General features: G+C 41.6%; 1 protein-coding gene across 6 annotated transcripts; it reads right to left on the bottom strand.

Moving 5' to 3' along the window:
• Positions 1–153: 153 nt before the first annotated feature.
• LOC117537551 (centrosomal protein of 164 kDa-like) lies at positions 154–23,130 on the bottom strand. Of its 6 annotated transcripts, none has more exons than XM_034202797.1 (28): positions 22,979–23,130; positions 22,122–22,215; positions 20,975–21,086; positions 19,644–19,869; positions 19,131–19,295; positions 18,618–18,749; positions 18,069–18,149; positions 17,520–17,624; positions 14,320–15,339; positions 13,637–13,690; positions 13,431–13,549; positions 11,686–12,459; positions 11,448–11,579; positions 10,441–10,636; positions 9,317–9,391; positions 9,108–9,230; positions 6,605–6,748; positions 6,370–6,453; positions 6,217–6,285; positions 5,806–6,065; positions 5,099–5,284; positions 3,948–4,128; positions 3,750–3,857; positions 3,267–3,369; positions 2,651–3,017; positions 1,797–1,866; positions 1,570–1,689; positions 154–906 (listed from the first exon to the last, which is right to left on the bottom strand). In XM_034202797.1, exons 2-25 carry the CDS (start codon positions 22,159–22,161, stop codon positions 2,686–2,688), a joined length of 4,821 nt encoding a protein of 1,606 aa, XP_034058688.1. In that variant the 5' UTR covers positions 22,162–22,215; positions 22,979–23,130; the 3' UTR covers positions 154–906; positions 1,570–1,689; positions 1,797–1,866; positions 2,651–2,685. The 6 variants fall into 6 exon arrangements, with proteins under 6 accessions (XP_034058688.1, XP_034058686.1, XP_034058689.1 ...); XM_034202795.1 differs by having other exon boundaries at positions 22,132–22,215; XM_034202798.1 differs by having other exon boundaries at positions 22,122–22,212.
• Positions 23,131–23,881: the final 751 nt, after the last annotated feature.

The raw sequence follows: 23,881 nt of genomic DNA, 5'->3' as shown, positions 1-23,881 counted from the left end.
TAGAATATTTTTGTTGCAAAACTGTTATCAATATTTACAGTTAATCACTATAACAGGAAGTAAGAGAAACTAGCAGACAACAGAGGTTGTCTGTGTGAACGTATGTCTGTTAGGTAATCAGGATTTGATTATAACGGAAAGAACAAACAAAAATATATATAAAAGTAGATTTATTAAAATATTTTATACAAAAATACAGCATTATCAACACATAAATACGCACAACAGATATGTTTCTATCTTACATTCATACAGAAAGTAACAAATGTAAAATAAAAGTGGATTGGCTTCTGACATACTAAAACAACCATATCTAAAATAATTAGTTAAAACATACACTTAGAAGTCACTTTCAAAGGAGTGTCATAAATACAAATGTAACCTGACATGAAATGAATATTGACCTGTGTGCAGCTAAAAGCTCTACTTTGTAGTTTTATGTCCGACAAATGGGTTCAGAACATGGAGATAAACTGGATGGTGTTTGGGATGGTCTCAGTAAAACAAGTATACATAGTTCAGTAAATGATTCCTTGTCATTGTCTGGACATTAAAGTAAACGTAACCATTTGAAAACAGTTTGGCCCAAGTCTGGCATGGAGCTGTAATCTGTAAACGTGGCGTTGGAAGTGCTTTAAGCCGTATATCATGTGGAGGATAAAGGTCCTAAGGCCTCAGTGACATATTTCTCCCTGAATTGTCCGCCGCACTCACCCCGCGTGTAAACGTCACAAAGCTGAGCTGTCAGTTACTAACGCTCCAAAGTCCTCAGGACAGTCACAGTGCAACCGCACTGACCTCTCATGTCCTCAGTAATGATACACTCTGATCTGGTTGTTATCGTCAAGGCCAAGCTGCACCAGGCTGCTCTTTGTGGAAGGAGCCCGATAGCGAGTGAACAGAGGTCTGGAAGCATCAGTTAAAGACAATGTTTGACAAGAGTGTGTATGTCAATAATGTGAAGTTGTAAAAGGTTATTAAACAAGTCCAAAATACATCATTAAACATTGATATGAAAAGAACATTTGGTTAAAAGACATGGAGATTTTAGAGACACTTAGCAACAGTCCTCTAAATTGCTCAACACACGTACCAATGGTGACCTTTAAACCAGATGGTGTGTTTGCACCAATATATATATTTTAAATAAATAAAAGGTTTGCAAGTCTGATGTGATGCAAAAAAGAGGAATTAATGCTTGATGGATGATTTGTTTCGATTTGTGCTAATAGCAAAAAGATACATAACAAATCAACTAAAAGGGTAGAAAAATAGCAAAGGAAGTAAATAATATGTAAAAAGAGATAGTTAAACAAATATAATATATTTTATTAAAACATGATTTGCTTTTTTTTCACTAAATACCAGGATGTTACTGCCTTTTGTAAGTTCCAAACTCCATTGTAAGGGATTTATAAATTGAAATGTTATAAACACACAGTATGTCAGACTATACTGTATGTCGTATTGAGATCAGGTTGTAATTTGACACTGGGATGTGCACTCTTTAATTAAACAACAATACTGATATCATGTATGTGTGTGTGAGTGTATGTGATAAAAGGATACATGCTGGTGTCTTTCTTGCGCATCTCCAGCCACCTCTTGTTTCCGTCGATCAGGCCCTGCAGCCGCTGGCCGTCCACCTCCACAGACTTCTGCACAGACCGCAGGCTCCGACCATGGTCGCTTCACACACAGACACACAGTGTTAGGACTGTTGTAGGTACATTAAAGACAGTGAGGATGTGTATATAATCTATAGCCTGATTGAAAGGCACATTGTAGCAGGTCACCTAGCAGGAGTGTATGATGAGTACGCAGAGGCTGCTCCCATGGTGGAGGCGAGTGGATCCATAGCTGCTCCTGGAGAACAGAAAAAACTATTCAGGACCAACAACTTACACATACAATAAGGCTGATTTTGCTTCAACACATTTGTCCACTCAGAAGATATCAAAGCGGTTTACACACAAGCTGAACTGAAAGTAGCTTTGTTTGGTCAATAATCACACAACATTTCAAACATGCAACCAAATAAACATTTCCATCAAACATGTGTTCAAATGAATATATTGTTTCAGTCACTCATTTCACAAAGGATATCAAAATAAAGCTATCAATTTGAACAGGTTAGTCCCTAGTTTGTGCTATATGCCTGTGTCATTTGTCGATACAAATAGCATGTGCTAAAACAGGCACATTTGTTGTATGCATAAATAGTGGAGGATTTTACGACATACAAAAACAACCACTTTTAATTCATTTTATTGTTATGGGCTGGTCTTTTCTTTCCTTTCACTATCCTGATTTGACATCTTTGATCATATAGCAAGTGTGCAAACATTATGCAAAACAGTTTCTCATGGGTGCTTTCTATCAACTATTAATATGTTTCGTTCTTTCTTTCAAAGTTGATCTTATGAGTTGTAGGTCTTTATATGAGATCAGTGAAAACTGTTTTGAAAAAGAGTGTAAAAAAGGTGTAAAACCAATGAAAATGTGTTAAATGATGTTCAAGAAAACACTTCTACCTTTCAAGAAAGTGATAATGAAGATCAAGACGACCCAAGATTTATTAAGCGTGTCTTAGAAAAAGCAAGTAAGGCTTCATGTAGCATAAAGCAGAATGAGGCGTCTGCTGGCGTACCGGGGAATATCTGGCTCCACCGGCTGTTGATGAGGTCATCGGAGGCCCTCAGCCCACTGCTGACGGGGGTGCTGAAGAAAGGCGTGGCTGTGGAGGAGCCCTGGGGGGCCCAGCTCCAGGGCGTCGATGGAGGGGGGACCGAGGAGCTGTGGCCAAGGGGGTGCATCTGGGGGAACACGGGGGCAGAGGTGGAGGGGGGAGCTGGGGATGAGTGAGATTGAGACAGAGAGAAGTGTGTATAGGGGGGGGGCGCTCTGCCTCTCTGCGAGTGAACCCAGCGCACCCAGCACGCTGTTGAGCTGGCCTGAGATCTGCTGCAGGGACTCTGCTAACTCCTGCACTTTGTCCGGGACATTAGGATGACCTCCTGATAAGAGAGTCAGGAGAGAGAGACAGAGAGAAACAGTGTACGTGAAATGATATTCTGATATATCAGTCATTACAGAGAATATGTCTTGGGAACATTTGGGAAAACTTTGTAGCGTGACTGATTCTGCTGATCGGGAAGAAGCCTGAGACCCTCCTATCAACTTAATTGTGACATTTAGCTAGAAGGAATCAGAAAATGGAAGTGACATCAAGCATCACAGAAGGGGGTCCTGTCACGGTGGGTTACCTGGTCCGTCCGGGGGGTCCAACGTGCTGCTGAGGTCAGAGTCAGTCACATCAAAGGTCACCTTCCTCTCTCCTGCCAGCCGAGACAGATCCTCAAACAGCGGCTAAACAGAGAAGGCAACGCGACAAAGTGCAGTTATTAATAAGTATTATATGCCTTGGATTTATTCTTAAAAAAGCACAAAAATACACAAAGTCTATCAAAATGCCTATTCTGTGTAGGTTTAACGTATTTAACTTATTGTGTAATTTATTTAAAGCTAACTCCGATGTGCAAAAGCTACTTTAACGAGCAGCGGAATAAATTCATGATAACACAAAAGTATTCTACTTCTATATTTTATTAATGTTTATAGATTCCTTATAAGCTGTAATTGTTAACCTCAGCGGCGACTAAACAGGTGTACAGGTTCACCTCTTGGAGTCCACTGCAGTGAAAACATACAAGCTCTAAACATCTCTTTATCTGAGTGTTGTCTCACACCTCTTCAGCCAGAGAGCCCTCCAGCTGCTGGAGCTGCTCCTCTTTCCTCCGCAGCAGAGAGTTCCCCCTCTGAACCGTCCGCTGCAGTTCCAGAACATTCCTGCTCTCCTGATAGGACAGAGAAGAGGGAGCTGCACTTAGCACTTATTCTAAATCAACTCCGTCTCACCCCTCATTACACCAAGTATTATTCAGTACCTGCTGTAGGTTTCTTATCATCTCCTCAGTCACCCCTCCTCCCTGGTTGGGGTCCTGGGAGGAGCCGTTCTGGGCCGCCCGCAGAGCTGCCTGTCTCTCCATCAGCCGGCTGCTCTCCCTATCCAGGAACTGTTTGGTTTTTTGGATGGATGCGCCATGTGAGGAGATGTAGCGTCGAACACTGGACACAAAGGGATGAAAGATGAGGTTTAATACACACTTGTACCCAGGGGCAGACTCTCGACCGGCCCACTTCGGTACTGCTAGTAAATTGTCAACGGGGGGGTGCTAGTGACTTATCCGACCGGCCCACCTTGGTACCGCTAGTAAATTCCGCTAGTAAATTGTCAACGGGGGGGGGGGGGGGTTCTAGTGACTTATCCGACCGGCCCACATCGTCCGACCAGCCCACTTCAGTACCGGCCCATCGGGATTCGTCCCGAACGTCCCGATGGCCAGTCCCCCACTGCTTGTACCCATGGACTTCCTTTTTAACTATGATTTTCTGGTCAACAGTGAATAGTCAGGATAACTTATTTTGCTGGATGATATTTTGTCCCATAAATAATTGTTTTGACAGCATTGATGTCATTTTAAGACCATCTTACGCCACTATAAAATTAATCTTGATTAATTATGCAAGTATATTCAAAGAGCAATGACATCTGAATTTCTTAAGAGTGTGATTTTTGCCCTCAATATATGTAACACTATCAAATGTAAACACACCTAAAACAATAAAATTATGAAATATGCCAATAAACTGTCAATACCCAAACACATCTGTGAATGCACCAATCACGAAGTGACTCAAAACACATGTTTAAAAAAATATTTTAACATATTGCTCGATGTTCTCTGCTTCCATTTAAACAGTTGTATTACTTCTCTATTTTATGTAATTTAACAGTTGCGTAATGTGTCTTTGAGAAGTTTGAAAGCCCTCTTTATTATATTTTACTGGTATAAGTAGGAGTTGTCATAGCATAATTATTTAATAGGTGAAGCACTATTTGTTACTGTGGCACTAAAATCACACATATTTAAAAATATCAATATTATGGTCCATCAGCAACCATGACAACATCTGTACCCCTTGAATACAAAAAAGCCAAAAATGTGTATTATCTTTGTATTCAACGTGTCCTTACTCGTCCACGCTGCTGGTGCTGTCGGGGACAGGGGAGAGGGGGGGGTCGTCCAGGTCTTCTACATGCAGCGGGGAGTCTCTCCTGTCACTGGGGGGCGCTGTGACCTCAGATCTCTCTGCCTTCTTCTTGTCCCGTTTAGCCTCTGCTCTCGGGTAGGCACTCACTCCTTCGCCTGGTTCCAGCTCACTGATTGGACAAAAATAATCTAAATCATTGCATTCTCCTCAGATAAATAACCCCATAGGTGGAAACACACAGGACGTTGGGGTTTCCTGCATCTGATTTAAAGGTCCCCTATTATACTGTTTTTCATCAGTATATTATAGGTCTCAGATATATACAAAACATGTCTCTGAAGTGTTTGGCTCCAAATACCAAACAGATTATTGCAGCATCCCATAATCCCCTCTGTTTCAGTCCTGTTTAGCTTTAGCTTTAAATGCAAATGAACCCCCTCCCCACGCCACTCGGAGAGATATTTGGTTAAAAAGAACACAGTGGTGCTCTAGGAGGAGATAAGGTGATAAGGTGGGGGGGGGGTTACCTTGGTTGGTGATTGGTTAATGGTTACACGAGCCAAAACATCGTTATGACATCATAAAGACCTTTTTTCCTGAAACTTTCAGAATCTCTTTACACAGAGGGGACACATGTAGAAAAGATGTGAGAACGTGGATTTTGCATAATAGGTGACCTTTAAACTGTACCTGGCTCTGCGAGTGAGACGGTCGCATCTCTCCTGCAGCAGCGCCACCTTGCTCTCCAGTCGCCCCTTGTCCTCCTTGCTCCTCCTGCTCTCCTCCCTGGCTCTCTCCCCCTCCTCCCTCAGCCTCTCCTCCCCCTGCTTGGCCTCACTCTTCTCCTCCCTGGCTCTCTGGAGGAGTTCTCTGGCTTTATGCCTCTCCTCTCTCATCCTCTCCAGCTCCTCCGTCAGCTGCTCTCTCTCCTGCATCAGCCGGGGTAAGGTCTGGACACACACACACACACACACACACACACACACACACACACACACACACACACACACACACCACACACACACGTGGGGAGAGATGGTTGACAGATGGTTGAGTGTTTTAATATTGTTCTTTTTATTAGGAAAAAGTTGGATGTCTTACCTCTATCTGCCTGTCCACTTCCTCTTCTTCCTCCCCAAGTTTCCTCCTCCTCCTCTTCAGATCTGCTGCCTAAAAAGAGACAGAAACCATAACACCATTAGGTTTGGGTTAGTGTATTAATGATGAACAGTACTTGCAGTATGAGGTAAAGACCTTGTTCTGCAGCATGGCCTCCTGGCTCTTCAGTTCTTTGGCTCTCAGCTCCATCTTATCTGTCAGATCCTCCAGTTCTGACTCCTAAAAGAAGAATGAACACAATTCATTTCTAGAATATAGTGTTGATGACGCTTCACTTTGCTCTACCTCAAAATACCCTAAACATGCTTTAATTCTTTACAATCTGAGACGTGAGATATGTTTTAAAATGTGCGTATCTGTCTGGTCTCACCTTGCGCGAGTGTGTCAGCTGTGTCTTCTGAATCTGTGTGTTGAGCTGCAAGCGGAGTTTCTCCAGTTGGACAGCGTGCGAGGCCTGGAGCTGCTCTCGGTCTTCCTGCAGTGAAGAAAGTAAGCGCGCCCTCTGCGCCGTCTCCTGAAACACAAACGCAACATTTTGTAATTGCAATAAAAACCACATCACTGTTGTATGTCTTTGACAAGTTGCAGTTTACACCCATGTCTGTCCAAAATGGCATCACTTCATTATTTTATAGTATTAGATAATTGTGTGAAACGGTCATAATAAGCATTTTATTTATTGTCCAAAACCGTGTTTTGTGAGGTAATAGACACCTGAGGCCTGCACTACGAATCCAGTTCAACATACCCTGGATATGTTTGAGTTACCCGGCTTAACTAACCCAAAACAAACGCACTCTCGCTAAGCGGTCCTATGACACTGGTTATCAACTCGGTAACTCAAGCCAGGGTTTCTCTGTCTGGCAGAGTGCGCGTTCACATGAAAGGGGCGGGGTTAGCAACATTTGACCAAGTGTTTGAATGCGTGCATTAACAGGTTTATGATATCACTGCCCCGTCTAAGACACACGTGGATCTGACTTTAATTACATTTGACTCGAGCGTTTCGTCAACTTAATGTGTTGCTTAAAATAATACTTCTGCATACAGTATGTGACACTGAGTGTTGCACGGCCAGATACGGCTCAGCTGACTCATATAAGGAAATATATGATACATTATGATGTGATATGATTTGATAATGGGACTGTTGTGGATATTTTAAACTCGTCAATACTGTAAAGATGTACAATGAGAGTAATCAATAATAAACTGGTGAAAGCAAACAGAGTTGTCTTGTTGGTTCTTTATTTGAAGCGCTTCAAAGGTACATGTCTCACAGAGTACAGAGTAGTCTGCACGAGTGCACACAGGGGTAAATGTGTGTGTGTGTTTTATAGAGGACTGTTGCTGTGCAGAGAAGAAAAGAGATAAGACGTTCTCCTGACTGTTATCTTACAATACTCTCATAGGGAGAGCCGCATTCTTCAGGTACGACCTTGGCAGGAAGCTACCGTGTGATACAACAGGTCGAGTTGTTTCTCAGCATAATATCATCATTTGGTTTTACCATATAAAGTAATATAAGAAATTGCCACTTTGACACATCGAAGTAGGGATGTATACCGGTATCCGGTATTACCGAAATACCGGTTACTGGTAGCTACGGTATACCGTACCGAAATCAGATCCGGTTTCGATACTTTTTATAAATTAAAAAAAAAGAAAAAAAAAGTGAGTCCGTGGCCCGTGATGGCGGGTGTTATAAATTAGATTGCATAATCGTTTTTCTTCATATTTTATGTATTTTTCATTGTTTGTTCAATACTAGAAAGGTAAAAGTCCGAGATCTCATGACCATTATTCTATTATGTATTTGTTCTCTAGTCGAATCTCAGGTTTAACATTAATTATAACGGTCTGTTTGCATTGACAAGATGTGCTATTCACGCGGCACACCTGATGGCGGGTGTTATAAAAGATATTCCATAATCGGTTTTCTTCATATCTTGTATGTATTTGTCATTGTTTGTTCAGTACTAAAAGGTCCAAGAAGTCCCACAATTGAATTTAATATTCATTTGACATGTTAACTATATCGTAAAGCGCTTCATGGGAGTAATTGTGGGATGATACATTTTCAAAGTATCACGATATGTATCGGTATCGTTCAGTGGTATCGGTATCGTAAAAAAGTCAACGATATGCATCCCTAACTCACAGTGCCGCAGACTGTAGGTAATGTTACTTTGATCCGGTTACTTATGTTGTGGCAGATATGTAAGTAAGCTTTCTTAACGCTAATGTTATAATAGTCAGATTGCTCTGAACATTTTAGGTGATATTCTATTAATGTTCACGTTCACACAGTCGGTGATTTTTGCCGGCCGTCTTTCCTGCAACGGCAGCTTTTCTGTATTTCCTTTCTCCTGTAATATGACTTGATCGCTTTAAACTCCGCACACTGAGCTCTGATTGGTCAGCAGGCAGTGCTTTCACTGAGTTGAGCTCTTATCCTGGAACCTAACCTGCGCCGTTCAGCATAAGTTACCATGGAGATCTAGCCCGGTAAGAAGTGAACCAGAGTCGCTAAGCGAAAATCCGGCTTCGTAGTACAGGCCTCTGTCCTTTGGTGGACATTTGTGCCAAATGTATAAGAAAACCCTTCAGGTATTGTTGAGATATTTGGTTTCCAAACATGGACGTACGGACAATCTGAAAATAAAACGTCTCTGGAAGCAGCTGTTCCTTGCATTGAGGCAAACAAACTTTAAAAAATGACAAATTGTGGATCTTATTTATTGTATTTTAGAGCCTGAAGATCTTTGTTGATGCTGGAAACAAAAATATGTTACACTTCTTTAAACACTCATTTCAACATATTCTACTGTTTTGACCCATGCAAGAGCAGTGAACTGTGAACCCTCTCTCACCTCATCCATGTATTTCTCTCGGATGCAGTTCATCTCTCTCCTGTGGTCCTCCCTCAGCTGCTCCAGCTTCCTCTCGTGATCACGCTGCACTTCCTCCCGCACTTCCTGGAGAACATCACCTAGCTAGAGAATGAAAGACAGAAATAGATATTTTTCTGTGTCAATGTAATGGAACAAATGTAATTCTGAGGGTGTGTGTGCCTTCCCACCTCTCTGTGGTACTCTGCCAGTTGCAGTTCAGGACGTGGACTCATGAGCTCCCTCCTCCGCTCTGTGATTTTAACCTTTATAAAGACAAAGTAGTGTAAACACAGATTCAGCCACACATGTGGATAGATCATTAATCTGCCCAATGCCACCATGTACCAAAAACACAACTTGACCAACGGCACTGTATTAACCAATAACCCGATCTCTGTTTGCACACAACAACTAAAAGTAAATAAAGTCATGTGTAATGAAGAGGGTGAGTAACTTGAAACCGTCAAAGAACTCTGAGTCATTTGTTTTTGATTCTCAATTACTTATTACATTGTTGACGATAACTACATAGCCTGTGATCGCTTTATTTTTTTGTACGCTTAATGCAGCCACAGCCCTTTTTTCTTTTTATTTACACAATGACATTTTGTATTTACTTTTTAATATTTACTTGCACTATATTTTTCTGTTTTTCTGTATTATTGTGTTGCACTGTTGGAGAAGCCTGTGACTTAAGATTTTCATCGACATAACTACTCTGTAGCTATTTTCGTATGACAAATAAAGAACCTTGAACCTTGAAGAGGTTATTTTCTTATTTGGGAGTTTTTTGTCTTTATTTTAATAAAAAAAAAAGGGGAGGGACAAGGTTGAAATGCAACAAAGGACTACTAACAAGGACTTTCCTACATGCGCCTGCACTAAAAGGTGAGCTACAGGAAGTTCTGTTTTAGAGCAGCATCTGGAGAACGCCCTTGGTTACCCAGCGAATCAAAATAAAATCTGTAGTAATGGTTTCTACCTTGCATCCAACTACTTGCCAACAGATTTTGAAGCTTGAAACTCAGGAATGTTGCATCAATTGACTACATTTCCCATCAACACTGATCGGTGGCATGTTTTCCCTTAAACAGTGACTTTATTTGAATGTAGCTTCAAACAGATGCTTGTCAACCTGTCTGTATATCTCTGTGGTTCCTGGTACTTGTGTTCAGCTTTAGCTTCACTTTGTGAGGCATCAGATATCCCTCATTAGTCATAGAGCAAAGTAGTCTCAAGGCAGGTGCAACAACAAACATTTGAATGGCTACATAATATTGAAATCAGAAAGGATCTGGCCACAAGCATTTACCTCGTGTTTCAGAGAGGTCAGTTTCTCCTCCCTCTCTCCCTGGAGTCTCCTTTTCTCCGCCTGCAGCTCCTCTTCAGACTCTTCCTGGAGACGTTCGATGTCCCGCCTCCTCTGCGCCTCCAGTCTGTCGCGCTCCACTCCTCGCTCCTCCTCCAGAGTGATGTGTAACTCCTTCAGCATGGCCGCGCTCTCCTCCCTGGGCGCAGGAAACACATCAGTGTTAAATTAAATAGATGAAATACAAACTGAAGCAGGAATTGTCAAATGGCTTCATGTCTGAGTTTAAAATAAGTAAGTCATGAGTAATTATATGACACTTGGCAGTCATCGGCTATCCTTGTTTTCAAAGTTTGATAACAAGACATTGGATTCTAAAGGATATAAAAGGCTTTATTTGTCATATGCACAAAAGTCACAGCGTTGTCTACTTAAATGATACATACAATAGTGTGATAGACATAATAGTTGAAGTAAGATAGAATGATTTCAACAGAATGTACAAATAAATACTGTACAGTAGTCTAAATAATGTGTACGGTAGGGCTGCTCGATTATGGCAAAAATCATAATCTCGATTATTTGGGTCAATAATTGTAATTGCGTTTATTAAATGCGATTATTCATTAACTTTGAAAACATCCATTTATTGGAGACAAAAAAAATTGGACAGTATGTTTTTAACAGTTGATTACCCTGAACTTTAAGTAGAATTAAACATAAAAACCAAAAAAAAAAGAAAAATATATTAAAAAAAAAAGTAATAATAATAATAAAAAAATAATCGTTTTATTTCGATTACGTTGTTTTCGTAATCGTTGCAAGCCATAATCGTAATCGCGATTAAAATACGATGAATTGAGCAGCCCTAGTGTACGGTAGTCATAAATAGGTTTGAGGATATGTGGAGTAACAGAAGACAGATGAACAGACATTCAAACAGACACTCTGTATTACAGATTAAGCCTCACTGTGGTTTCTGCACTGAAGTGTTTATGTTTCTTTCTGACCTGAGTTTGCGTTGCTGTCTCTCCCTCTCCTCCTTGGCCGACTCTCTGATCTCCTCCGGCGTCCTCTCAGACTCCTGGTTCAGCGTGGCCTCCTCCTCTCTCCTCTTGGACAGGAGGCGCTGCCGCAGAGCACTGGGGATAACAAGCATTTATGAGAAAATAAATGATTCTACAGCTTTGTTTTAGTCCCATGTTGGTCAGTTTAGGCAGCAACGTGTGATATACTCTCCATGCGTACCTTAGTCTCTTCTCACTCTCCTCCTTCAGCTTCCTCTCCTCCTCCTCCTCTTCTCTCCTCAGCTCCTCCTGAAGGAGAAGCATTCTCTTCTCCCTCTCCTCCCCCACCTCTACATCACCCTTAGTCCTCTCCTCCTTCCTCTCTTTCAGGCTCCTTTCCTCTCTCCTTCTCTCCTCCTCCTCGTCTCTCCTCAGCTCCTCCTGAAGGAGAAGCATTCTCTTCTCCTTCTCCTTCGTCACCTCTATCTCAGCCTTAGTCCTCTCCCTCTCCTCCTTCCTTTCTTTCAGGCTCCTTTCCTCTCTCCTTCTCTCCTCCTCCTCCTCTTCTCTCCTCAGCTCCTCCTGAAGGAGAAGCATTCTCTTCTCCCTCTCCTCCCCCACCTCTATGTCAGCCTTAGACCTCTCCCTCTCCTCCTTCCTCTCTTTCAGGCTCCTTTCCTCTCTCCTTCTCTCCTCCTCCTCCTCATTCTCCCTGTCTTTCTTCTCTCTGTCTCTTCTGACTCTCCAGCTTGGCTCCTCTTCCCTTGGGCTCTTTTGGATTTTGAAGAAGGCTTCATCATCGTCTAGTTGGGTGTTGGAGGTGCGGGACAGCCGGCCTCTGGAGGTTTCCGGCCTTTGTATGACCAAAGAGGTGCCGAGGCTTTCCGTTTTTGGATGTAGCCCGACGCCTTGCTCCGAAAGAGAAGAATTTGAGAGGGAGGGGCTGGACTGGTGGAGGACGAGTCGGTCCACTTTAGACGCTGAAGGGTTGTCTTTGCTAGAATCCTGCAAAATCCTGAAGAGGGAGAAAAGTGTTACTCTTATAGCAAAGCAAAGAAAAGTTGTACCATTGGCCATAAGAGTTTATATTTTCCTGAATGGCCTTGTCCCTTTTGAAGCAGTTGTTGATATACATTCATTAGTTGGGACTTGTGTGCCAAAAATGTGTGGCACAGTAATTACCATAGTGAGGCGAAGTCCCTCCCCTTCCGGTGGACCTCCATGGGACCTTATTTCGGAAAAAGTATGTATTGAAGTCAATGGAGAGAGAAAAATTATCTTTCGATCCCGTTTCAATTGTGCCACGAATTACACATATGATGTTTGTCAATTTAAAAGATAATTTTGCAAGTCAAAAAAATTAAAATGTGCCGTAAAACTGTGAAGTAACACTGTTTTTTGTGTGAAACCGCTCAATGAACTACATCTCCCGTCTCGCACCACACACCAAGACGGCCGTCGCGTTGGAACATTTCACTTCTTTCTTTCAGAATGAGGCGGAAAGTGTTGAGAGCTGTACATACACACAAGGGGAGTTAGTCGGTTCCGTAAGAGCCAGCATGCGGGACCGGGACTCTGGGATTTGTAGTCTTTCTAGATGCGTATTTTTCATAGTCTTATATTTTAACAGTTTTACGACAAACTGTGACTTTTTTGACGTGGAAATTATTTTTTAAGATTGACAAACATCATATGTGTAATTTGTGGCACAATTCAAACGGGATCGAAAGATACATTTTCTCTCTCCATTGACTTCAATACATAATTTTTCCGAAATAAGGTGGAGGGACTTCGCCTCTCTATTGAGATTTTATGGAAAATCTAAAAATGTGCAAGATTAAAAAAAAAATTCAAATCATGAACTTCCAATTCCTTGTGAAACAATATAAAATAACCTGATAAGGACAATACCCCATTACGAGATGATGCAATTAAGGCTAAGCACGGACTCTTATTTCCAGAAGTTACCAAAGAAAAACAACCAACCTCTTTGCAACCTCTGCCTTCTTTGTCTTTGTTCCTCCTTCTTTCTTCTCTTCCTCTTTTGTCTCCTCCCTCTCCAGAGAACTGACAGTGCCGGACAGGTCCAGAATCTTTTCGGAAAGCTTAAGGATTCAAAGCAGTTTGACAATTAACACTCTATCTAATGAATGAATGGTGCATAATGGGTGGTGACAGCATGACCTGAGTACCTTGACATCTATGGAGGATGAAGCCTCCTCAACGTTCTCACTGGCTTCAGACTCCTGCCATAACACACACACACACACACACACACACACACACACACACACACACACACACACACACACACACACACACACACACACACACACACACACACACACACACACACACACACACACACACACACACACACACACAAAGTTATGAATGAACAATGGCAAACTAAATTGCACAAGCAACACTAAGCATCAAAGAATGCTGAGATTTCCAAATGACAAACACGTCACAAAAAGGCAACAGCATACATGCAAACACAAGCAACAAGGCTGCGAAATCAGACGGTCCAGTGTTTGTAAGCTAAACAAGCAGACTCTGAAAATTGGGGGAGGCCAAGGAGAAACTGGTCTGGTGACAAAGCTGAAAATAAAACACCAATCTAAAAGCAAAGGAAAGTCTGTACTGCCAAATATAAAGGGTCAGCACTTTCCAATCCAGTCCTCAGGGGCTCAAATGCAGCGTCCTTTTACCAAATGTTGTTCCAGTGTGTGAGTGATGAGCCCCTAAGGCAGTGGATTCTGGGAGCTACATGCGCCTTCTTGCAGAGGTCAGGCAGGATCAGGGTTGGGGTCAGGAAGTGAAATGTGTGTGTGGTTTGGTTGGGGGAAGCACACAGAACACCGAACCCTACCTCTGCAGGAATGAGGGATCTTTTTGTCCCATTGTCCGTCTTGCCACTGAGAGTTTTTCTCTTTTGGTCAAGCGCTTTACGATCACTCAGAGCCGTTCCGGTCTCAAACACCTCCACGACTTCCTCCTCACTCTCCGATGAAGTTTGGGGCTTTTGGACCTCTGATACGTCCTCTTCCTCCCCATCTTCCTCCCCCTCTTCCTCCCCCTCTGTTTCTCCTACACTCTGTCCACATCTCTCTAGCACCTCGTCGCTCTCTGTCACGTTCCTCTGGCTCAGGGAGCATCTCTCCAAAGCTTCATCGTTCTCACCCTCCTCCTCCTCCTCCCTTTTCCCATCTATCTCCTCCTCGCTCTCCTCCTGCCCTTCTTCGATATCTACGCTTTTCTCAAGCTCATCCCCCTCTTTTTCCTCCTTTTCACTTCCAACATCTTGACCACTTTTGGAAGATTTCTCCAAATCTTCATCGCTACCGTCCTCAAATTCATATTTATCTTCTTCTTCTGCTTGCACCTCTTCCTTCGCCTCTTCTTTCTCTTTATTTAAACCCTCCCCTTCAGCACAACAGTCCTTATCACTGACCCTTTCCTCTCTTTCATTGCTCTCCTGCTGTTTACTGTGTTCAATGTTTTCGGACTCTTCATCACCGCCTTCGCAGCATTCCACTTCTATCTCGTCGCTCTCTTCCTCATCCAATTCTTTCTTGCTTTCTATAGACCTTTTACTTCCTCCCTGCTCATCCTGCATCTCATCCACCTCTTCTTTGACTTTTTCCTCATCCCTATCTTCCTTATCTCCTCTCTCCTCCGTCCCTCCCTCCTCTGCTTCCCCTCCTGCTTCATCCTCTCCCTTTTCTACCTGAACATCCTCCTTCTCCTCCTCCTCCTCCTCCACCACCTCAGTTAACTCTTTTTCTATTTCCTGTTCAGCAGAGGGTTCAGGACGGGCCACCTCCTCACTGACGTGGTTTCTGCTGCCCCTCAGTGAGGACAGGTGGAGGTGGCGGCCCCTCAGAGACTCCTTGATGGAGGGGAAGAGGAAGAACAGTCCGTCCGTCCCAGACAGAGGCACAAAGGAAGGCGTGCAGAGACACAAGGGAGAGAAAGGGTGGAGGAGGGCACGTAAGGGAAGGAGGCAGACAAAAAAAATGGTAACCCCAAATTGAAAGACTGTAGGGGGGGGGAGGATGGTCTTATTATTATTGCATGCAAACTGACGGATCGGCAAAATGAGCCTTGTTAGACAACCAACAAATGGATTATTAAAAAAGACAGGTGCACAAATAAACCCATGCAGGTAGACACAGAAAACCATACACATGTTGTTGTTCTGGGTCTCTATAATGCTCAAACACACACACACACACACACACACACACACACACACACACACACACACACACACACACACACACACACACACACACACACACACACACCACACACACCTACACACAGGAGCAGGTTTGTCTGATATATGTGATTCCCTTATTTGAGCTTTTCAGAAAGTCATAATGTGCTGATGAAATCACAAAAACATCTACTTTAGTTTGGCTTAATCATCTGGAGGTTGAGTCATTTTTAGAAAATAAATAAATGCAATACTACCTATTATTATACGTGATATATAGACTGTGCAATATCTATGGACTAGGGCAGACTTTACTTGACATCTTATGGCAGTAGTGGGGAGTTTTACTGCTTATACACAAACCTAAGGGAAATTATAGTATTCATAGTGTTGTTGGCGATAACTCCTGACTAAGTTTCAGACAGCAAACCAGTAACAGTGACAGTAGGAGGACAGCAGGACAAAGAGGAAGACACAGTGACAGCCGTGGCCGTAGGACAGATCCCAGCAGCACAGCTACAGGAACACACCGGGTCACAGCCCAGAGGTGAGAGGTTTAAAGGTCAAAGAGGTCACACGAGACAAAGAGAAGCAATAACAGATGCTTTAGAATCACAATTACATGAGACAATGAAAATGTCCACTATGGAAGTAACTAACACAGAGAAGGTGTGAAAACAATAGGCGCTTTCACACCGGAGTACTTTTCCCCGTACTTTTCCCGTTTAGTTCCGATAGTTCCTGGGATTTTGCGTTCACACCAAAAAGAGAACTTAGTTCATGAGAACGTTTCCTCCCTGTTCAATGCCTGCTAGAGAGGTGGTACTTTCCTGGAAAGAAGAAAGTTCCAATTTCTGATTGGCTGGGCGAATTGCAAACCATGCCCGTAAAACTCGAAAACGTTTTGTGGAAGCCACCATTTTATTTGCTGGCATTAGCATATTAGCATTAGCCCAGCGCACTAACGGAGAGACGGCTAACTTAGAGCAACACAAAAAAAACATGGGAGCGTGGAGTGAAGAGGAGGTGTCGGCTTTCTGGCGATTTACTCGGAAGGCTTCAGTAGAAGCTGCTGGGAGTCCCAGCAGCTTCTACTGAAGCCAGTCCCCAACTCCGGGGACTTCCGGACGGGGACTTCGGGTGGCAGTATACGCCGTGAAGTGGTTTGCAAATCAGTGCCAGTAAACCCAAAGCAGAAGAAGAAGAAGAAGAAGAAGAAGAAGAAGAAGAAGAAGAAGAAGAAGAAGAAGAAGAAGTGACGTCAGCGGCTTCATTTGCGTAATCTTCCCTCAGGGACTTATTCCGGTGTGAACGCGATCTGCTCTTTAGTTCCATGGGGGAAGTGCTGGGAGCTAAGTACAGCAAAGTACTTGGTGTGAAAGCGGCTAATGAGAACTAGCATCTACATCCTGCATTATAAACGTCTTATAGTACCGTGATCAATGGATGCATTTTTACTGGAACTGCATGTTTTGGAATTAATGGGGATTATTTTTGAGCGTGATATGATTTGCAATATTAGAGGGATATTTTTTAAGATTTATTCATATTATCAATGAAAAGTGTATTAAAAAGTTCATGGTTGGATCTGTAAAAAACAAGGATCATTTATTAAGCCTCTTGAATACCAGGACTTCTCAGCAGCACAAAAATACTTATTACATATTATATTTGATAAAATATAAAATACTAGTTAGACTCCTTTCTCATTGCAAGAAGACAAGTATGTCGTTCTTTTTTTCCACCTGAGACTACTGCAGAGTCATTTGTCCCAGGATTGAGTTGTGGGTTAGTGGGTTTTGTTTCCGGTGGGAAAGTGGGTTGTGTGTGTATGCTTTATTTTTTAGTACCTGTTGGGATGGTGGTTCAGGACTGTGGTCTCCTGATAGAGCCAAGTCCTGCAACTCTGGCTCTGTCCTCTCCTCAGCTGGAGCTCCGCCACTGGCTTCACTGTCCTAGAGCACACACACACACACACACACACACACACACACACACACACACACACACACACACACACACACACACACACACACACACACACACACACACACACACACACACACACACACACACACACACACACCACACACACACACACACACACACACACACACACACACACACACACTTTAACTTTACAGAGGAAGTGATAAACCATTATACAAGAAAAAACAGATTCATACCAAAAAAACACTCCTTTTCGACATGGAATCAAGCTAAATTAAATGTTCTTGATGGAAGAGAAAAGGCACCTGATTGCCAACAGTGTCATTTCTTTAGAAGGAAATAATCAGACAGAATATATCAACGGCTGTTTTCATTTTTGTTATTCCATTATGTTAAGGAAAAGAAATAGAGTAGAATCAGTGCTGTACAAAGCAAATCAATGTGTGTACCTCATACTGAAGGCCTCCTCCGAGTGCATCCAGGTCCAGGTGAAGGTTCTTCAATAACCGGTCTGAACCACGAGGACTTGGCTGAAAAAGATCACAATGTGTTTAAAAAGGGAAATAGAGCATACATAAAACAGCCAGTACCTGCTTGGTCTTGGATTGGAGAGGTGAGAATCAGAATGGTGACCTTTGACTTACTTTACAGGAGACAGAAATCTGAAATGTAGAATACCTTGTCTTTACTTTCTTTATTAACTCCCATCTTTAAAAGTAAAACATCATAATCATTTGGATCACAAGAAGCTCAAGGTATGATATTTTTTCTTCTAAAGTGCACTTTTGCACCCTAATAGTTCTATTTGTTCAGAGCCTTTGGTTTTGCTATAGTAAATGAATAACTATGGATTGGTAAAGAATTGAAAAGTGTCCTTTGGCATCAGAATAGGCTCATCAAGAGCTTTCTTCATTTATATATAACACAAATTCTCCCACAAAATGTCACTGACACCCTCTGGTTTTAACCCTTAAACTTGTCTTAAGGTTGTACTGCACCTCGTTTTCTGAGATTTTCCCATCCTCATTGTCATCATCATCTTCATCATCATCAAAGCCAGGCAGAGTGAGCGACACTCGCTCCTCCTTCCTGTTGCCCAAAACACTTGAGGCTCCACTGCCCTGAAGGCTCTGACAGAGAAAGACAAAGAGTTTACAGTCAAGTGTAATGGTTTGGGAGTAGGCATTATGTATGTAAATAACATTATCAACATTTCATTTTAGGGTTCTTTTATCATTGTCTTGTGAGCAATTCATGATATTATCTCCATCATATGCCATACCATTATATATTATACATTATATTATTATTGCATCACAGAAAGGTCACGCATCCTTTCAAGGGAAAAATCGATATCAATCTTAAATAATGCTATTATAAAGAATAAGGCTTTCTTGCATTAAGGCCCAATAAATAATCGTGTGAGACTATTCCGTCTTACATGATGAATTCTCATTTTTTATTATTAAAAAGCTGAATAATACAGTCCGTTTATAGACCTGGGATCTTACCCCAAGCGATGTCTTTAGCGGCTCCAGTCCCCCGGAGCTCCCGAGGGTGCGCCGGAGAGCGGGAGCAGAGCCAGACAGGGGGGCCGGGCCGGGGGCGTCTAGACCTCTGAGAGGAGCCAGGCTGCCCAGAGGGGACGGTAGGCGTCCCAGAGAGGAACTCAGCGCCTGTGGGACAAAAAGACACCGTAAGAGAACTGAGCAACCTGACCTAACATTTTCAATCACTAAAGACACAGATACTGAATTCCATTTAGATTGGGCATTTTAAAAACAGCTTTTCATGGTTCTATGTTAATGATGATGTTTTACACAGTGTACACAAACGCATCATTACAGAGAATTTAGCAATCAAGTCAAACAGAAAATGTTGATGGTCATCTTTTTGCTTATTTACTCATTTAAATAGCTTACGAGGTGTGAGGGTGAGGTCTCTAAGCAACAAAACATTCATATGGTGGATTAAAGGACAAAACAACAACAACAAAATGAAATCTGTGGGAAAATATCACTCGCTCCAGGAGTCTTGAGCGGCTCCTTCTTTTTTTTCTCTTTCTTCTCCTTCTTTTCTTTCTTCTTCTTCTTGTCCTTCTTCGCGCCTCCACCTCCTGTGGCGGTCGTAAGCTGGGCGCGCTCGCGCTCCTGGGCCACCAAGCGGCGGTAGTGCTCGTCGCAGGGGTGGTCCCACGTGGACTGTCCCGAGGAGAAGTTGAAATAGTAGATGTCCCCCGTCACGTCCTGGCTGTGGGAGAGGAGGGGAGAGAATCGAGGGGGTCACTAAGGCAGGAGAGAAATAAGAAATACTGGGTAGATGGGTATGGATAGATCCCTGAAACTAAACGCTGCACCATTTAATCAAACTCTATCTGACAGATTTGTCGGGCCATAAAGAATAAAAGCTGATTTCTTTTTTAATGACTGACACGCAAACTAATCATGTTGGTTGACTCAATAGTTAGTAGTTTACAAACATCAAATGATATCATCATCAGCCTCTCAGTTGAGGGGAGAAAGGGTTGGACAGGTATTTGATTTGCTCGAGCGATAGGGCCAATATATAATATTAAACAGAAAAATATATGATGTTTGCTGGTCCATCAATCCAATACAAACCCTTTAACCTATATCTTAAACTGGTTTAATCTAGGACCTACTTGATATGGATGTGTAGTGGAGTGAGTCCAATGTTAGGCATTTAACTGCAGCTAACTAATGATGGAGCAAAAGATAGTTACTTAGCATTTCCCCCTTCAGGTTTCAAAAACACTTTCAAAGAATCAGTGGTCAAGGAGACAAACTTGATATTGGCCAAACACACTACAACCAATCAAACTCGCTGATGGGAATGCTTGTATCTTAGGATCACCAAGACTGTTCACAACAACTTTCCGGCAGTGGCTCAGTCAGTAGGGGCTTGGACTGTGAGCCGTAGGGTCGCCGGTTCAAGTCCCCAAATCGACCTAAATATGGAGTGTGGACTGCTACTTGGAGAGGTCCCATTTCACCTCAAGCGCCCTGCCGTGGAGCCCTTGAGCAAGGCACCGGACACCCACCCCACTCCCATTGCTCCCCGGGCGCTGTACAATAGCTGCCCACTAGACTCCTGGTACTAGGATGGGTTAAATGCAGAGAACACATGTTCTGTGTGCTGTGTGCTCTGCAAGTGTGACCATTAAAGAGGGTTTCATCCCTCCAATTCTATCTATCTAACTCTAATTTAGATTAATAATGACTCCACACCAGATACGATGTCTGAATATGGTTGTTTTAGAAATGTAATGTAATAATGTTTTCTGTGGGTGGACATGCTGCTCTGGCCCCACTATCCAGTATCTCTCCCCTCTCACCAAGGCTTCCACTCGGGGGGGAGAGGGGCGACAATGCCTTCCCTGGCCAGCCACAGGAGCTCCGACTCCCTTTCAGGATCAATGCCAATCTCTCTTGCGTACTCATGGATCTCTGATGAGAGTGAGGATAAAGAGTGATATGAGACAAAATGAATGTAAAAGTAGTATATTATAGAGCATCTAGTAGGTTTAACAGCTCATTAAAGCAAGGTCAGCCCAAAACATGCTAAAATAGAATGATATAAGAGTATAAAGGACTTTATGCCTGATTACAACCTGAACTCAATCGAGACTGAAGACTAAGCAGATGTTTTCTGTTAAGAGATATAACTCTCTTTAACCTCTTTCGTATGCCCTAGAAAAAAAGTTACTAGAAAGGCATTATCTTAACTTTTATTTTATACGTGAAACTAGGGCTGGTCGATTATGGCAAAAATCATAATCTCGATTATTTGGGTCAATAATTGATATCACGATTATTAAAAACGATTATCCATTTACTTTGAAAACATCAATTTATTGAAATAAAAAATGTGAACAGTATATTTGTAACAGTTGATTACCCTGAATTTTAAGTATAATTCAACTGAAAAACCAATAAAAAAAATAATTTTAAATAAATAAAATAAAATAAATAATCGTTTTTATTATGTTGTTTTCATAATCGTTGCAAGGCAAAATCGTAATTGCGATTAAAATACGATTAATTGAGCAGCCTTATGTGAAACTATTGAATATTGTTGTTTTTTACTTGTTCTCATTCAAAGTCCCTCCACAATGTTGTGTAACTTTTATGATTGCTTGTCTATTATTTGTATTTTTATCTTGTAATGCACTTTGTAACTATTCATTTTTTTACGAGGGGATGAAACTCAAAATGTAGATATTGAATAAATAAGTAGTGTGAAAAAAGTAGCAATAGACAACATGTTTTTCATTTTGTTGCAGGCAGGAAGTGTCTCTTTAATCAATAATCAACATCAATAATCAGTGTAAAACATTCCTGGGTACTTGTTGTTTGGTATATGATCTTCGCCCTTTTCCTGTTTTATTGTAGCACAGTATCTGTGGTAAAGCTAATCTAGACACAGTGAGTCAATCATTATGACATCTTAAAGGACATGCATCCCCGATATATTACCCTCACCACTGTGTACCTTGTTCAGAAGGTGTATAATTATCATCATAGTCCTCTTCAAGGATCAGCTGGTCTCCGATGAGAGCAGCTGCAGTCATGGCTACTGCAGAGAAATACACAACAGGGTGATGGTACAGGAAAAGGGAGATATACTGTACATAATACTGTTGCTATAAAGGCTCAGATCATCATTGTGCTGTTCAAAAGACGCCCTGCGACAATATTCTGTCTTTCTATTATGCTTTGCTATCAAGATTAGCACATTCATTCATTTATGATCAGAATCAGAATTCCTTTATTCGTCCCACATAGTGGAAATGTATGTTGGTACAGCAAAGTATATATATAGAGACGAAGAAAAAACAACACTATTCTATAAAAACAAAGGCATGCACATAGTATTTAAAATAGAAAAATATACAATTTACAAAAGGACACATTCAAGTGGACAGTAACTAGCAGCAGTATTTATAAAATAAAATAAGTTTAGCACTGTAAAATGAAGTGTGGTGTATACAATTTGTAAAATGATTATTGACTATAGTTCCGTAAGATTCATGTTGCAGTAATGGATGGACTAACTAGAAGTAGCATTAATAATAATATTAGCAATGAATCTAGCATGCTATATGGTTCTACAAAGAAAGGCAAGGGATTAGTATTAAGTCCTAAGCCTGAGATAAACAATAGTCAGACACATTCGCATCTCTATAAACAAAACAATATCGACGTGAAATAATTTTAAGGACAGTAATGCGGGGGAAATTCGATAAGCTAATTAAGCATCTCAGCTAACTTCAACTAGCTAACGTTAGCTCATCCAGCTAAGTAATTAGATAAAAGCTTTTTCATCAAAGGTGATTTACCTTCCAAACTTTTAATCGGTTTCTTGTGAGCCTCTGTGGCAATAGCGATTTGTTTTCAGTTGTTTAACGAAGACATTGTGAACGCATAGGGGCAAAATATGCTAAAGTTACAGCACTAACAACAACATCTCCAAGGACGCTTCCCCCGCTTCCTGTTGACGATGGAGGCGCGTCTCTGACTGGCTGAGCCACATGAGGCGTTCAAGTGCCCTCGTAAATTCATTGTTGGTCAACATAGTGACCGTTTCAAGCTTTCTTAACTTTTTGGATAAGCAATTAAATGTGTTCAGAATCAGAATACCTTTATTATTCCCACAGAGGGGAAATGTACGTTGTTACAGTAGAAAAAGAGCCAAAGACAGCTTAGTGTTATATATTTTACATTATGTTACATGCATAAAAAAGTACTAAGTAAAACAAAAATAGAATAAAATAAAAAGTTACACAATTTACAAAATACACATCCTGTAACAGTTATTGGGATTTAGCAGCCAGGCATATATTGCACAGTTAATAACGGCATATATATATATATATATTGCACAAATAGCACAGAAGTGACTTTAATTAAACTTGACTTGAGGGAAAAGACAACATGACTGTTAACATAACTTTCCAATATGAGTGAATACAAAATTCAGATGTAACATTTAGTCAAGTAATTAGTACATGAATACATGATTGAACACATGGTGCACATTGTTTATCTCCATTGTATTTTTTTTACCAGTTTACAATTAGCCTATGTATGCGATTGCGCATACTATTTTGCATTGCAGCTGAAAGCATCAATTGCTGTACAATGTTATATCAATACAGTCACTACATTTCAACTTTATTTGTCTTTCAGCTTTTCTCAAAGGTTTTTAAGTTTTCTTAGCGTCATGGCTACTGTATTTATCC

Source organism: Gymnodraco acuticeps, unplaced genomic scaffold (assembly GCF_902827175.1).
Source record: "Gymnodraco acuticeps unplaced genomic scaffold, fGymAcu1.1, whole genome shotgun sequence".
Classification (NCBI taxonomy): domain Eukaryota; kingdom Metazoa; phylum Chordata; class Actinopteri; order Perciformes; family Bathydraconidae; genus Gymnodraco; species Gymnodraco acuticeps.
The sequence above is the reverse complement of the archived record's forward strand: the minus strand, read 5'-3'. Positions and strand labels throughout refer to the sequence as shown.

Bases quoted from the DNA above. Each gene is read 5' to 3' on its own strand.
- LOC117537551 (XM_034202795.1), bottom strand. From the start codon at position 22,210: ATGACTGCAGCTGCTCTCATCGGAGACCAGCTGATCCTTGAAGAGGAC. The intron at 9,231-9,316 runs GTGGGAAGGCAC...TTCATTCTCTAG, and splicing joins TGGCAGAGTACCACAGAGAG to CTAGGTGATGTTCTCCAGGA. The intron at 4,129-5,098 runs GTAAGGACACGT...CTTTGTGTCCAG, and splicing joins AGCACCAGCAGCGTGGACGA to TGTTCGACGCTACATCTCCT.